Source organism: Mesocricetus auratus, unplaced genomic scaffold, assembly GCF_017639785.1.
Source record: "Mesocricetus auratus isolate SY011 unplaced genomic scaffold, BCM_Maur_2.0 Super-Scaffold_100004, whole genome shotgun sequence".
Taxonomy (NCBI): domain Eukaryota; kingdom Metazoa; phylum Chordata; class Mammalia; order Rodentia; family Cricetidae; genus Mesocricetus; species Mesocricetus auratus.
Window position 1 is genome coordinate 85,134,063 of NW_024429189.1, and position 16,600 is coordinate 85,150,662.

Genomic DNA, 16,600 nt, shown 5'->3' on the forward strand with positions numbered 1-16,600 from the left:
GGGTTACAGAGACTGTCACAGAAAAGCAAAAAGACATTAAAAAGAAAAGCAAAACAAAAACGCAACTGCCCTTGCTGTGTGTCAAAATGCCAATTATTCATGTTACCATGTAACTTAAAGGGTGCCACAGAAGCTGGTAGAGAATGTCTGTCTTCCACACCAGCCCTTTAATTGCCAACTGTTGAGTCCCAGCTCCAGGAAAGCTTATGCACTCTTTGTAGTGATCGGTCTCCCATTACATTCAGCTAATATTGTTTTACCCCACTCAGTCTGCCTGTCCCTCTCCTTTGCAGGGTGTCAGTGTTGTTCCTGTACAGCTACAGAGATGACTACTACAGAATCCTATTTTGACCCTGAGGAACTGTTGCTGCATTGTTCAAATGGACAGAGGCTTATACTGGAATATGGAATGTTGTACATTCATTTTAACTTTAAATTCTAATAAGCTGTCCTACAAAGTTGAGCTTTGTCGGTTTTTCATGTATGCTATAAATTTATCTTTTTGGATACAATAAATGCTTTCATATGTATCTGCTGTTTTCCAGTTACAATCCTGTCAACACTAGAAGTTACATGGGAGCTAGAGAAGAACAGCCTTTTCTTCCCTTGATCCTAAACACTAAGCAAACAAAAATGCCCTAACATTTTTCCAAATGGATAAAAAGAGATCAAAAATCATCCCTTGTGGTCTGTTTTGCCTCTTTAATTGGAGTGGGAGTACAGATCAGGATCTCACTGGCCTCAAACTCAAAATCAGCCTGCCTCCAGCCCATTGAGATTACAGGCTTGTGCCACCATACCAGGCAGAACCTTTATTCCTTATTCTATAATATTTATTCTGTTGTCATTAAAGGAACTGTTAGAACTCAGACTTGCTGATGGAATTATAAAATTAGACAACAAGGTCCAGGGAGATGGCTCTGTGGTAAGGATACTTGCTGTGAAATCCAACAACTTTGAGTTCAGCCCCAGGATACACGTGGCAGGACAGAGCCAGTCATACATGTGACGCTGTGGCACAAGGCGAATGTGTGCACCACATAAACATAAATGCCATTAATGTTTTTAAATTATACAAGTTTAAAAAACCCACCTGCAGGATAATACAACTTTTAATAAAACTGTCAGATTTCTATTACAGATTCTCAAAGACAAGGCAAAAACCACTGAGTAAAATATCATTCATTCTAGAGTTAGTAGTTAATGTCAGAAACTGAGTAAGCAACGAAACAGTTGGCATGGATGGACTTGATGGTGCACAGCTCTTCAGAGATGACTAGACACTTTAAGGCTGGAGTCTAAAAATATCCAGCCATACACTGAAGATCTAAAATAAACTGGATTCTTATCAGTTTAGAAGGGTTGATCATCCAACCCTTCCCTCTTAAAGGACCCTTCCATGAAAACAGTTACATACAGAGGGTGCCGAAAGCAGCAACATAGGAAACCAGACTTCAGCTGGTTGGTAATGGCACGCCTGTCACTGTGCTGGTTTGGTCTTCTTACTCTTGTTCTTCTTGTCCCTCTTCTTCAGCCCATCCATGTTAGCTCGCAGTAGGTTTGAGTAGGCCTGGAAGTCAGAACATGGCCTTAGCAGCAAAAGGTACAAATGGGGAAAGCAGCTGACTTTTCTGCATTGGGCTTAAGAGTAGCCAGCACCAGAAAGTCTAGTGGGACATCATGGGACACCTGCACTGGGAACTGGTAAGTCACAGAAAGCCTTCACCTCTTCAGCAACTCCTGAGACTCCTCCACAAGGAGCTACAGGCTTTGCACTCTTCTTGTCAAGGAAAAAATGAAAACTTCGGGCAACTTCCTATTCAACAATATTATAGAGTGTATCTGAAGTTTTAAGACAAAACTAGCCTTAAAAAGTCAAAGGAAAAAGCACTCCTGGACAATATTCATAAAACAAAACACCACAGGCAAGCAGTGACAGTCCCCACCCTTCTGGAGGAGGAATGGAGAACACAACGAAATGGAACTTACCATCTGAAACTTATTCACTTCTTTAGAACTCACCTGGAAAGGAGAAAAAAATCACCTCTTTTTATAGACATAGATGCCACCTATTTCACCCAGATAGGAGCTCAAAATGCTTCATCAAGACACCACCCAGGCCAGGCATGGTGGTCTACAGAGCAAGCTGTAACATGCAAAGTAGCTCTGTGCCTTCTTCCACACAAGAACTGCACCAGGATGGGAAGGCAGAAGTGGGCTCCCACCAAGCGTATTCACCCTTAAAAACCTCTCAGACAAGCCCACTCTGGTAACCCCAGTCCCAGCAACTGCGAGGCAGAGGTGGCAAGACAGCCTTTAAGGTGGGGAAAAAAATCCCTTATACAGATGCCCCTGAGTTTTTTCCTTGGATTCTGATATCAAATGACTTCTCGGTGTTAAACCAACTATATCGGCTGAGCAGCACCGTGGCACTGGCCTGGACTCCCAGCACTCAGGAGGCTTGGGCTGAAGGACATAAGTTCCATACCAATATGGGCTGGATAAACAAGAACTTGTCTCAAAAAAAAAAAAAAACCACTTTGTCTTCCATTATTTCAGGTTGAGACAGGCACAATTCAAGCTGCCACAAGAGAAATAATGCCTAGGAAGAATCCTCAGATTCATATCTGTAACAGCCAACCATAACAGCCACATGAACTTGTGTTACTTTAAAAGTCTTCTCAAGATAACTCATGGAGGAAGACATCAGTTATTGTCTGCAGTTTCTTGAGTATCCTGAACTAATGTGATTACAAGCGGCCCATAGAATTAAGTAGTATTAACTTTGAATCAGGGAATCTCTGTTTTGCCATACTCTACCTCTCAGAAAAAGACCACAGTTCTTGACTATAATTTCAAGTACCAATCCTAACCGGTAGTTACATTTGCTAAGTGAACACAAAAACAAGGGGAAATCAGCTTTAAAATAATCATTTAGCCAGGCCGTAGTGGTGCACGCTTTTAATCCCAGCACTCAGGAGGCAGAGGCAGACAGATCTCGGTGAGTTCAAGGCCAACCAGTGCTGTTACAGAGAATCCTGTTTGGCAAGGGGTAGGGGTATCTAGTACTGAAGGCCCAGCACAGAAAAATACGTCAATCATTCTTCATAGCAAATACTGGACTGAAGCACCTTCCTAGCTGGCCGTGGAATAGGCTGCACCTCAGCCATTTGGGAGAAGTCCCCGGCCAGACAGACAAGACTCCAGCTCACCACGGTGCTGATTTTCCTTTTCCCGTCCGTAGCTCTCAACAGACACTTGTTTTCTGCGGGCTCAAAGCTCTCCACCGAACTCTTCCGTGGAGTGGGTTTGGTGCGACCATCATCTGCGTAAAGAAAAATACACCCGGTGAACACCGCTCCAAAGTGAAACCCGCAGAGAAGGGTTACAGGGTGACCCAATCCACCATCACTGTTCTCGACTCCAGAAACTCACTACACTCATCATCAATACAGGCAGTCGTGGGAGCCACGACTGGACACTGCGACCCCACGGCACATTCGACCTCGCTAAGGGAGCGGGGACTGGTCTGCCCGACAGAACGCGGGCGTCCGACACGCTTGGGGCCCCACTGTCACCGTGTGCCCGGGGCCGCACCAGCCGCTTCCTAGCGCTGCTCGGACCCCGGGTCCTGGATTAGCCGGGGCTGGGAGGCCCGAGTCGAGGCTGCCCCTCCCAGCCGCCCTCCCGCGCGGCCCCGGGGCTGCTTACACTTCTTCAGGGTGATGTACACGCTGCCCGACGACCGGCACTTCTGGAAGAGCCTGGTCAGCTCCGTCAGGAACTGCAACACAACACGCCCGGTTAGGCAGCCTCCAGTCCTCGCCCCGCCGCGTCACGGCCCTGGCCCGCCCGCAAAGAGGGAACTGCGACCCGAGCTGACCCCATCCGCTCGAGTCCCCGGCCCTCCGGGCAGCCGGTACCTGCTCGCTCTCGAGCAACACCATCCTGGGTTCCCCGGGTTCCGACTCCGTCAGCAGAAGCCGCCGCAAGCGGTTACAGACGGAAGTCTCGCCTGCAACGGGCGGGGCTTCCGCTTTTAGTTGCGCTTCTTCCGCCAATCCCTGCCTCGCTCTAGCATGCGCATGTGTCCTCCGACCCCCACCGCCACAGACACACCCTTCAGCCTGTCCAGGATGAGGAATGAGTTGCACTGTACCTCAGCGATTTGGGAGAAGATTAAGTTCACGGCCAGACAGACTTAAAAGAAAACAAAGCAGAAAAGACAAGACTCCAGCTCACCACGGTCCATGGGTCCTTCGGGCCGTTGGGCTGTCAGGCCTGCCATGCCTCACCCCAGGCTGTGGAAGGAAATGAGAGCAAAAGAAAGACTTGATGGAAACATGTAAGTTATCCAAGAGCCCATTGCCTCAGTTTCCTTATTTTTAAAGTGAGGATGACAGTACCCCTTTCACAAGATGGCTGTGAAGAGCAGATGAATTTATATTGCTATAGAATGCTATCTGGTACACAGAAGTGCTGACTAAGCTTTAGCTATTCGTCTTAGTCACTGTTCTATGGCTGTGAAGAGACGCCATCATGACCAAGGCAACTCTGATAAAAGGAAGCGTTTAACTGGAAGCCTGCTTACAGTCTCAGAGGTAAGTCCATTGTCATCATGGCTGCACACAGGCAGACATGGTGCTGAAAAAGTAGCTGTGAGTTCTACATCCTGACAGACTCTAGGCCTAGCTTGAGCTTTTAAAACCTCAAAGTCCCTTTCTCTTCCCCCTCCCCACACACTTCCTCCAACAAGGCCATAGTTCTTAATCCTTCTAATCCTTTCAAATAGTGCCACTCCCTGATGACTAAGCGTTCAAATATATGAGTCTATGGGGACCATTCTTATTTCCACCACACCATTGCCATTCTGTTTATGCAGTCCTAGAACCCCAGACCTTGTGTATGCTAGGCAAATAATACTTTACCATTGAGTCACAGCCCCATCCCAAGTCAAATAATAAAGAGAAACTCCTCTAAGCAGGCTGGGTGGCCCTAAAGTCCAACCTCCAAATCTAAAAAAAAAAAAAGTGATCAAAATCTAGGCCAGTTCTTCCTCCAGATTTAGTTAGGAGGCCAGGGTTCTAGGCCCTGCTCTGTTGCAAGCCATCTTGAACCCCGGGCCTTTGTAAGGGCAAGTGTTCAATCCTGCAACAGGCTTTTGCTGAGTGCCTGTTAGCCTGTGCCAGGCCCTTGTAGGGTGTGGAGTACAGCAGCACAGGAGACACACTAAGGTCCTGGTTTCCTTGAACGTGGGATAACAAGTGAGTAGCTGAGCTTCAGATAACAAACACTATAAAGACAACTAAGAAGGGTTACAGTGGCAGTGACAGGAACCTCTTTAAGTGGTGGTCAGGGGAGCTTCCCCCAAGAGGATAACTGAGCTGAAGGATAAAGGAGCCAGACCTCCAAAATTCCAAAGGCAAAGAGTTTCAGGCCAAAGGAATGTCTAGAGCAAAGATCCCAAAGTGGAAACCAAGTGCTCTGTCAGGAAGGTCAGGTGAGGTAGGGGTGTGTGTGTGTGTGTGTGTGTGTGTGTGTGTGTGTGTGTGTGTGTGTGTGTGTGTGTGTGTGTGTGTGCTGAGAGAAACACCAGGACTCTGAGGAGTTCCCTTATTAGGAATCTCCATTCAAACAAAGGGCAATCCTTGATTACATCACAGAAAATAACTTCAGCTCAGAGTTACAGTGAAGCATTAGCCAAATTTAAAGTAGCGATAAGAGTGTATACATGCTTTAGATTTAAGAACCAGGGTTTAGAAAGATACTTAGGAGAAGCGGGATACACAGCCCCAAAGTGTGTGCCTTGTGTATGGAGAGAGAGAAAGACATCTTTACAATGAGTGTGTGTGTGTGTGTTTGAAGTTACATCAGTCAAAGTATAATTTACAAAATTTAAGGTTAACAATGTTTAAAAATAGGTTGATGCTTTTAATCCCAGCATGCAGGAGACAAAGGCAGGCAGATGTCTGTGAACTGGATGCCAGCCTGGTCTATGCAGCAAGTTCGACTAGCCAGGGCTACATAGTGAGACCCTGTCAAAAAGAGCAGGGTGGGGGCCTAGCAATGTGATGGCTAAAGTTACGCTTTAGCTTAAATTACTGTGCTTAAGAGATCTCTAACCTGTAAGCCCCACTTGTCCAAGGACAGATTACTTCCTAGAAAGCTGGGTCTGTTGCTCATGTAAGATAACAAGTCATGTGTTTTCACTTCAGCAAACAGGGTTGGTTGCCCCAACTGCACAGCATGTGTTTGTTCACACATAGCTGGGAGGCACTGAGACAGGAAGTATGTCAGGATGTAGGCTTGCCCCCAATTGGAGGAAGGCAGGAAGTATGAAACCTTGTGGGGTTTGCCTTTATGAGCACCTGACTAACCTAATTCAGCATCATTCTCCCGGAATCCTGGATATGGGCCTTGCCAGTGACTGTCATCCTGGCCGTATTAAATAAAGCTTGCTTTAATTAGAAAATCGTGAATTTGGTCTTTTTCCTCGAAATGTTCAGGTTTAACAATGGGAGGGAAGTGGGAACCCAACTAGGGGGCTCTATCAGCTTCCAATTGCTTACTAACAAGATACCACATGCGTAGCCTCATACAACATACGTCTTTCACATCTGGGGCTGGAGAGATGGTCCAGTGATTGAGAGCACATGTTGCTCTTGCAGAGGTAGCTCACAACCATCCTTAACCCCAGTTCCTGAGAATCCAACAGGCACATACTCAGTGCACATGCATGCATACAGGTAAAACATTCATAATCACAAAGTAGAATAAATCTTTTTAAAATGATATTTTTTAAAAAATATTCTTTTGTATCTCTGGAAATCAAAGTTTATAAGGCTGATTTCCATATGGAAGCTTCCAGGAAGAATTTCTTAGCCTTCTAGTTGTTATTTGCATTCTTTGGCTAATGGCCTCTTTGTCATATCACTACAAGCTCCATGGTTTTGTGGTCACATCTTCTACTGACTATAATTAATGGTCCTTTTATTAAAAATTACTTATTTATTATGTATACAGTATTCTGTCTGCCTGCCAGAACAGGGCACCAGATCTGACTATAGGTGATTGTAAGCCACCCTGTGGTTGCTGGGAATTGAACTCTGAACCTCTGGAGAATAGCCAGTGCTCTTAACCTCTAAGCCATCTCCAGCCACAGTCCTTTCTTCTTAAGAGGGGAGCACAAGTGCGATGATCAAAAACATAGGCATGGGCTGGAGAGATGGCTCAGTGGTTAAAAATGCATGCTGATCATATAGAGGACCTGGGTTCAGTTCCCAGCACCCATATGGCAGTTCACAACTGTCTGAAACTCCAGTTCTAGGGGATCCAATGCCCTCTTCTGGTTTCTGAGGACAACAAGAACTCTTTTGATACATAGACACACATGCAAGCAAGACACTCACACACATAAATAAAAATTTCTTCTAAAAAATGTTAAAGCCTACTCATGAGCCAGGCGTGGTGGCACAGACCTGTAATCCCAGCACCCGGGAGACTCAGTGGATTCCAAGTTTAAAGCTAGACTGGGCTACATAGCAAAACTCTGGTTCAAAAACAAAACAAAAAAGATAGGAACTGTAACCAGACTTTCCTATCTCACCAGCCACTTCCCAAATAACAAAACAGAGGCTTAATATCAATTATAGATGCTCAGCCCATGGCTTCGGCTTACCTCTAACTATCTCTTACAACTTAAATTAACCCATTTCTATTAATCTGTTTACTTCATCTATGAGCTCCCCATGTTGCTTCTTCCACATCTGCCTCATAACTTCCCAGACTTTGTCCTTCTTCTTCCCAGCATGCTCTCTGCCCTGAAAATCCTACCTTGGCCAATCAGCTTTTTACTAACAATGAGAACAGCATATCTTCACAGTGTACAGAAGGATTATTCCACAGCAAGTGACCACTTCCTATTTGGCAAAATTTATGTGTCATGTCTACCTCTCCTGTGTAAGTGACTAGAGACAAATGTATTTTTTAATAAAATGAAATTATGATCATATTTTTGTTCAGATTACTCTTAATAAGGATCTGAGTAGATGTAACAACTCATTCAGAGGAAAATATAAAGACCAGACACATTTATAAAGCAGGAATTCAGAAACAAGTTTGTAAGAGAACAGGAGGAGGGAGGCCAAAGTTGTCCCTCACTCAGCAGAGTATGTCAATCTAGGCAAAAAAAAAAAAATCTGGGCTGCCATGGGTCATCCTTGACCTAATGAAACAACAGGCTAGAACGGCTACCTCTGAGGGATGCTGTCCAAACAAGGCAGCCTTTCCCTTTGAAAAAAATACTAATCGTTGTTTTGCTTTGGATTTTTGTTATTACATTTTCAAAACTGTGTATAAAAGAACTAATGAAACAAGTTACTCTTCTTCCCCTTATAGTACAAGTTTCCCTCTGAAAAGTAGGACAGCATTAAAGGTACCTCATGGTGCTCCAAGGCTGCCTAGGGACTCCTTGTCAGCAGGTGCACAGCCCATCACCAGCAGCTATTCTCTTTCCTAGGTCAGATTGCTCTATTATAGCTGGATGTCTGCCTCCCTCAGCCAAATGTGGTGTGACCATCTCAAGATGCATCAGGCATTTCATGACAAACTGCTAGCCAATAATGTCTGCAAAGGAAGCCACCGAAGAGATCACAAATCAACCAAGATCTGCAGGTTGGCCAGAGCATAGGATCTACTTTGGGTTGCATTCGTTTACGTAGATCTTGCTTGTATGCTTTTCTGAGGGAAGCAGGGATGGAAACAGGATCTCTTGTAGCTCAAGCAGGCCTGGAACTCCCTAAGTGTGGAAGATGGTCTTGAACTTCCAACCCTCTAGCTTTTGTCTCCTGAATACATGCCCAGTTTTATGCAATGCTGGGGATCAAACCCAGCACCTTACTGAATTACATTCTCAGCCTCCTTAAGGACTCTCTCTGTCTCTCTGTCTCTGTGTCTCTGTGTCTCTCTCTGTCTCTCTTTGTCTGTCTGTCTTGTCTCTCTCTCTCTCTCTCTCTCTCTCTCTCTCTCGTGTGTCTGTGGCAGGGGAGGTGAGGGTTATTTTCTTCTTTGAATGTCTTTTCCACTTTTATTACACCTCTACTTAAATCTCCCTGCACCTCAATTTCGTCAACTACAAAGTGGGGGTGTCATGAAACAGGAAGTGCCTGCCTCGATGGAGAGAAGCGAATGATCTCTCTGATCATGCAGCGTTATGACTCCAGTCACACGGGCTGGAAGCGGCTCCCATTCACTACTTGTCAAGGCAGATGGTCCTCAGAAGCACAGTGGTGCCTCCCCAGGCGCTTTGTACCTTTTACAGAGACTGTCTTCTGAGCTATATGGACCATTTTCAGTTTCAGTCTGAACAGGCCTTGGATTCTGAGCTACATCACCCAGGCTCGGTGTGAGCAGAAGATGAACGAGAGAGTGGCTGAAAGGAAGTAGGGAATGACACCTGACTTGGCTGGGCTGAGCTGGGCTGGGCTGGGCTGTGTTCAGGGTGACAGAGAGAGGGCCTAAGACCTAGATCCCTGCTAAGTCAGTGGGAAGAGATTAGCTGTAGTGAAGGCACCCTGAGGGAAGTCAGAGGGAGGAGAGAATGTGTTCTGGAAGCCTGGGTGTTCCTACAGAGAATAACCACACTGACGTGTCTGCACACACTCTGGCCACATTGCTACGCAAAACTGCCAATTCCTATACTCTTCTCTTCAGTCAATAAGTTTGTTGTGTACAGGTGGGGGACTCCCATCCTCTGGGGACTCGTTGCCTACTCTGCCCTCATCCTTAGAATGAAGTGATGGAGTTAATCCCATCCCTGTACCCCCCACAATGTGAACAGCTTCAACTTAAACCAGAGGGTCTGGGGTTGTCCTGGTTCCTCATTTTTGTGTGAGACCTGGGTGAGTTATTTATTGGACCTTATCCTGATCATAATACCTACCCCAAAGAGTTGTGTTCCAGCTGCAAGAAGGTAATTCCACCATCCTGTAAGACCTTACACTAATTACTAAAGTGTCCTCCACTTCTGAGAACTGAGAGAGCACAGTATCACGTGCCTGTAATTCTAGCAGTGAGGAGGCACAGGCAGGAAGATAGATCAAAGTTGGAAGTAAGTTTGATCTAGCTAGTGACTTCCTGGTCAGCCAGAGTTATATAGCCAGGCCCTTTCAGAACTATGAATCTCTCCCCTCTGGGGTTTAGAAAGTCTCTAGCACCTCGAAATGTATGTGATTAGCTCTGGTCTTCTTGCTCCATTAGACAGATAAAGCTGAGGAGGCCCCAGTGTCTTCCCAGCAGGCAGGCTCAACCTCCCGGGGGCCCACATGCAGTATTCCTTATAGCCAGCAGGGGACGCCATAGCATCATTGACAGGTGCAGCCATGAGTGTGAACTCCTAGAGCTTGGACAATAATTTATCTTAGACCAATGGTTCTAATGCTTTGACCCTTTAACACAGTTCTTCATGTTATGGTGATCTCCAACCATAAAATTATTTTGTTGCTACTTCATAATTGTAATTTTGCTACTGTTATTAATTGTAATGTAAATATCTGATATGCAGGATATCTGATATGCAATCCTAAGAAAGGGTCATTCGACCCTCCCAAAGAGCCACGACCCACAGATTGAGAACCATGGTCTAAGCAGACATTATACTAGATTGTGGGCTTTATCTTTAAAACATGCTTTAAGAGGGGGCTGGAGCTTTCTGCAAAAAAAAAAGATTATCATTAATCCATTCACTGAACAGGGACTATCCAGGCAACCTTTGGTGCTAAACACTCATTGTGTGGGTATTCAAAACATACCTGTCTGTATCGGAGGGATTAGCTTCATTGGACAACTTCACACACATTTACTGAGAAGTTACTAAGTACCTGGCTCATTTCTAGGTACCTTACCTATTTTTTCTTGAATCCTCCTAACAGTCCCGAGATTTGAGTGACACATGCCCACTGTCACTAAAGCACTAAGAGGTTAAATGACACCAAGAAGAACTAGGCCTTTAGGGCCCAATGTACAATGTCCATGGATGAGCCCAGTAAAGGGACTCACACTGGGGACTGGACCTTTCAGATTTCCACAGAGATGGCCATAGAGATGGTGGAAGGGAGAGGAGGTAGAAAATTGCCCAGCTCTGGTACTCAACTCTCTTTCCTGTCTCTGGGTCTAGACCCCATTCCAAGCCTCTGTCCTCCCTTATACTCCAGGCAAAATCCTGTCTCCCGAATCCTCAAATCCTGGCATTCTAGGCTCCAATAAGCACTCTCCAGTGGTGTTTCAGAAGGGAAATCATTTTTTAAAAAAGACTTATCTACTTCTTGTGAGTGTTTTGCTTACATGTATGTCTGGGTAACATGTGTGCATCACCCCCTGAGGCCAGAAGATCGCATCAGCTCCCTGGAACTGGAGTCACCATGTAGATGTTACCAATAGAACCTAGGTCCTCTGGAAGAACAGCCACTGCTCTTAAGTGATGAGCCACCTCTCTAGCCCAGGAGAGTCACTTTGGTTTCTAAGAACTTCCATCTCAACTGAAAATGGGAAGGTCTTCCTCACTGGGAAGAGTTACATGAGAGCCTGTACAGAGACATTCCACAACTGAGACCCAGAGAAGCCAGGAGTCAGGGTTCTCACCCCTTCCTACTCAAACATTATACAGAGCACAACCAGTCCTCCCTTATGGAAAGCCTGCACCTCACCCTCCTCACCCTAACATGGGCATCATGTGTCTCACACACCCTTTTTTCTTTCTTTACTTTTTTTATTTCTTTTTTGTAGCTTGTAACATGTGCATGTAGGGAATAGAGGAAAACCTAAGAGAGTGAAATCCTGAGTGAAAGTATATTGCTGACATGGGCATAGCCATGTCAAGGACCATAGCCTCAGATCCATGGGAAAATGGCACCCCTCCCCATCTCCTGCCAGGGTGAGCTCACAGGGAAATGGGCAAAACCTTCCCTCTGGTCCATGTGTGGATGTTGGCAGTGTATGCAGAAATGTCCATAATAGCTTTAGCCCACCAACACCACCATGTTTTGAGCCTGAAGACTGCTCGGCTACAGAGACTACACCTACCAAGATTGGCTAGATCTTGATCCAGCTGTAAATATTAACCTTGCCTCCTTGTTTATCTGTATATATAACTCCACCTCCTTGTTCAGCTGTATGCAATAGCCCCACCTTCCTGTTCAGCTCTACAATAAACACTGAACTTCTAGAGCACTGTGGTTTCTCATCCAAGAGCCCAATCCACGCTGTCCCAGCCTACAGTGTGTATGTCTGTGTGTCTGTCTTTCCTGCAGTCCTTTGCTGTCCCCATCAGGTCAAGTCCCTGAGTCTGAGCAAGGACTCCACACAAACTTGCCTTGGACTCATGCCTCTCCCGCCTCTGCCTTCTGAGTACTGGGATCACAGGAGTGCTCTACCACACCTAGCTCTCCATCAGTGGAGGGAACTGAGGTAATGTTGGATGAAGGAAAGACTCAGAGATGTCACTTCAGATGCTGGGGTTTGGGAGATGCATGGGCTTCCCTGTGCCCCTTAACCAGCCCCTAGACCCCTGTGCCTTGTGAAGCCGTGGGGTACTCATGCAGGGTGTACTACACACTGTACGAAAGGAAACTGAGTTGAAGACAAGGATGCCTGGCTGTTACATGAGCAGTCCCAGCCAGAACGCCCTGGTACATGAAGGCTCATGTTCTCTGTCCTCCTTCTCCTCCATTCCTAGTGGATGGGAGATGCAGCCTCTATTCATGATGGTTGGGGGTCCCAAACTTATTTGTTTTTCGGTTTGGTTTTGGTTTGGGGGTTTTGGTTTGGTTTGGTTTGGTTTTTTGTTTTGTTTGATTTTTTGAAACAAAGGGTTACTACATAAGGCCGTCCTGGAACTCACTCTGTAAACCAAGCTGACCTCAAACTCACAAAGATCCGCCTGCCTCTGCCTCCCAAGTGCTGGGATTAAAGGCGTGTGCCACTAATGCCTAAGTGCTCCAGGTTTAAACTTTCCAGCTTGGAAGTCAATGAGAATTCTTGCACAGATCAGCAGGTGTCCTAACTCCCAAAGCAAGAGATGCTCTCGTGTCCTCACTCATCCTTGATCGACCAAGGAGCCACACCACTGCTCTGGCAGGTGAACAGGCAGGCAGATTTGTGGGGGGAAAAACACACACAGACAGACTGCCCACCTGACTGAGCCTCATAGGTATGTCAGTGGATCGCAGACTAGTGAGCCACACTACAGAACTGGAAAAGCAACGGCCTCTCCAGATCTTTCTAGTCCGACCTTTTACCTTCTAGTTGCGGGGTGTGTGTGTGTGTGTGTTGATTGGGCGAGTGGCTTTTTGGGGGGATTTTTGTTTTTTTTTTTTTGAGACAGGGTCTCATTATGTAGCTCTGACTGTACTGGAAGTCACTGTGTAGACCAGGCTGGCCTCGAACTTGAACTCACAGAGATCTGCCTGCCTCTGCCTCCCGACTGGTGGGCTCTATACCAAGCTTCCTTCTAGTTATTCTCAAGTAAGAAAACAGAGTGGGGGAAGTGGACCCGGGGAGCCCTGAGCCCTCATGCCTTCACAGACTCGGTATATCCCCGCACCTGCCTAGGGCAGGGCAGGATGGAGGCTTAGGCTCCATTGGATTATCCAAGAGCAATTCAGGCTGTCTCCTGGCAGGTGGGCCTGTGTGTCAGCCTCAGCCATCCCTGGGGAGGGAAGAGTCAGTCTCAGGCCTCACACCCCAGGCGCCAGGCCATAGATTAGAGGCAGCTTCCGGTTTGGCTCTGGTCCAAGGCCATTTCACAATTGGGGGAAGAGTGCTGGGCTGTGAGTACCAGGGTACGGCTCTCCCCGCCCCCACGCCACCAGGCCCCTTGGGGAGAATGATCCAGGCCCTGCTGCAGGTTTAGAGTGAAAAGAGCTACAAGAAATGAGAATGGGGCTCCAGGTTTCCCTGTGGGAAATATTTGATGACCTGCAGAGTTGGATGTAGAGGCAGCCATGCATGGGCCACCACTCTGCTGCTTCCCTGGCTGACCACCTGCAAACACACTGCAGGGACCCTTTTCAGGGTGGTGTGGTCACTTAGCTCAGGCCATTCCTGTAGCGCTCTCATGCTGCATCAGAGGGGTGACTGGAAGGCCATGGGACCACTAACATGAAAAGAAACAAAGTCTTGGTCAGACTTTTATAAGAAGACACAGTGACCACCAAGCAGCATGCTCCACCCAAGAGAGCAAGCTGCCATTCTTCTTCAACATGCCAGTGTCTGAGGCAAACTGTCTCAGATGACTAAAATTCAGGCAGGAACTGAGGAGGGCAGAGAGAGAGAGAGAGAGAGAGAGAGAGAGAGAGAGAGAGAGAGAGGGAGGGAGGGAGGGAGGGAGGGAGGGAGGGAGGGAGGGAAGGGCAGGGGAGGATTTACGGTGCCCCCAGTTACAGGGTCAGTTCTGATCTGACTGTACATAGGATCTGGTTTGCAGCAGGAGGCAGCGGTTAGGGACCCAGAGTCTCCTGTCTGCCCAGGTGAAATGTCAAACCACAAGACAAGCAGGGGAGGCTGGGTCCACACTGGCATGCTACATGGTCAAGGAGAGCCAGTAAGCTGAGAGAAACTGTCTGCGTGCAAGCCTGGGGGAACAGAGCACCTGGGGGAGAGGGACAGAGTGGAGAGAAAGGATGCTACAGAGACAAGAGAGCCCTTTCACACAGGGAAGGGAGAGGGGACAGGACTGGGGGCACATTTTAGGACAGAGACCCATGTCCCCAAGGGAGCTGGCGAGTCTTGAAGCCAGAACCAAACTTCCGGTTGCTTCCTGAGGCTGACTCCTCTGCACCCTGAGGCAGGTTACAGTTTAGAGAGGTGGTGTGTGTGTGTGTGTGTGCGTGCGTGCGTGCGTGCGTGCGTGCGTGTGTGTGTGTGTGTGTGTGTGTGTGTAGGGCCAGGGAGACCAGCCTCTCCATCGCCGGAAGTGCTCTGACAACAGGAAGCAGCTGCAACAGACTCCAGGGCCCTGCTAATGTTTCTCACTCGCTACACTACTGTCGTCCCCCACTTCTACCCCCCCCACCACCCCCCTACTCCCCACCCCCGCAGAACAAACTGTTCTTCAAGAAACTCTAGGGACAGAGGGCTCGCACCTGCTCCCAGGTCTGTTTGGACAGGCCCCATGAGCCCAGGCTGAGCCTAGTAGAGCCCATGGCTCAACTCAGCAGCCTTGCTCACCACCACCCCCCCCCTACCACCCCAGACCCAGCTTCAGTACCCTGGGGACAATGAAGCCCAGAACAAGCGTTTTTGGGGGAACCAGCAGTGCCTCTTCAGTGGGCCTCTTCCTGGAACTTTCAATAGCATCTCTAAAGAAGGCCCCCAGCCCAGACCCCAGACTCAAAGTGAGTGGGGCCACTCAGTGGGGAGAAGGAATCAAAACACTGAACTCCAAGTTCCACTCTGTCATTAATCAGCTATGTGATATCAGACCAACCACTTCCTGTCTGACTTCTGTTTCTTCCTCTACAACGTGAGAAACTGGAATTGAATTCTAGGGTCCCTTTCAGTATTAAAATGTGCAATTCCAACATTCTAAGGCCACTTTAGAGAACTCACAGTTACTGGGGCTGGGATCACTGAGAAGAAAATCAGGATATGATTTCAGCTAAGATCCAGACAGGGAAGAAATGGACTCAAGGGCTAGAGAGATGGGTTAGGGTTAGGATCCCTCACTACTCCAGGGGTTAGGAATGCTTACTGTAGGCATTTCTGGCAGATCGGAATGGGACAGGTATTCTGGCACTCGGGAGTCACAGAATACTGAGTGTTACACAGCTTGAATGGAAAGGTATCCTGGAGCTCGGGAGCCAAGGAACACCACAGGTTGTGGTAAACTTAGCAGCTTACAGCCCTGCCTCAGGGAAAGGCTTCCCCAGTGTATGGGCTCTGCTCCAGCAGGAGAGGGTCTTCCACCTGGGGATGTTTGCTCAGTGTAGCAGTTTTGCTCTGACAGCAGGTTTCCCAGACAAAGTTGTTACAGTTCAGCTCTGCTCCGGGAGAGTGGAGACACTCCGCTCTGCCAAGGGAAGGTTTCCCCAGCAAAAGTGTTATAGCCCTGCTTGCTCTACTCTGCCCAGGGTCGTCTCTGCTCCACTGCAAAAGGTCTTCACCCAAAGCTCATCGAAGGGTTTATCGGGAAGGAAGAATCCAGGAGAGTGGCTGCCCTCTGCCAGAGTGGCAGAGGACAGCCAGGTAGCACAAACAAAACAAAACGAAGCTGAACAGACACAGGGTTTATATAGGGCTTCCAGGGTGGGGATTGGTCAGATTTCAATGCTGAGCTCAGATTGGCTAGATCTCCTGCTCAAGGATTGGTTAGTTTTTTGCATAGGGCTAGGGTCAGATTTGGCTCTGGATTCAGGGCCAAAGTGTGTTTCTTTCTCTGGTCCTTTTTAGCCTTTTGGCTCCAATTTTAGGGCCAAGGTGTATTTCTTTCACTGGCTCTGATTCCAGGGACAAAGTGTGTTTCTTTGGCACTGGTTTCAGGGTCAGGATGCATTTCTTTGGTTCTGGTTGCAGGGCCAAAATGTGCTTCTTTGGCTCTGCTCAGGGT

The 16,600-nt window shown here is 47.5% G+C and overlaps 2 protein-coding genes across 3 annotated transcripts in view; one reads left to right on the forward strand and one right to left on the reverse strand.

The window, feature by feature from the left end:
- Eif2ak4 (eukaryotic translation initiation factor 2 alpha kinase 4) overlaps positions 1 to 678 on the forward strand; it is a 95,670-nt gene extending 94,992 nt beyond the window's left edge. For both annotated transcript variants that reach the window (XM_040746032.1, XM_040746033.1), the window contains one exon: positions 294 to 678. In XM_040746032.1, coding sequence (XP_040601966.1) covers positions 294 to 351 — 58 coding nt within the window. In that variant the 3' untranslated portion in view covers positions 352 to 678. The remainder of the gene's footprint in view (positions 1 to 293) is intronic.
- A 416-nt stretch (positions 679 to 1,094) lies between these two features.
- On the reverse strand, positions 1,095 to 4,048 carry Srp14 (signal recognition particle 14). Its single transcript, XM_005064749.4, has 5 exons — positions 3,924 to 4,048; positions 3,712 to 3,784; positions 3,213 to 3,325; positions 1,990 to 2,022; positions 1,095 to 1,570 (listed from the first exon to the last, which is right to left on the reverse strand). Exons 1-5 carry the CDS (start codon positions 3,945 to 3,947, stop codon positions 1,481 to 1,483), a joined length of 333 nt encoding a protein of 110 aa, XP_005064806.1. The 5' UTR covers positions 3,948 to 4,048; the 3' UTR covers positions 1,095 to 1,480.
- Positions 4,049 to 16,600: the final 12,552 nt, after the last annotated feature.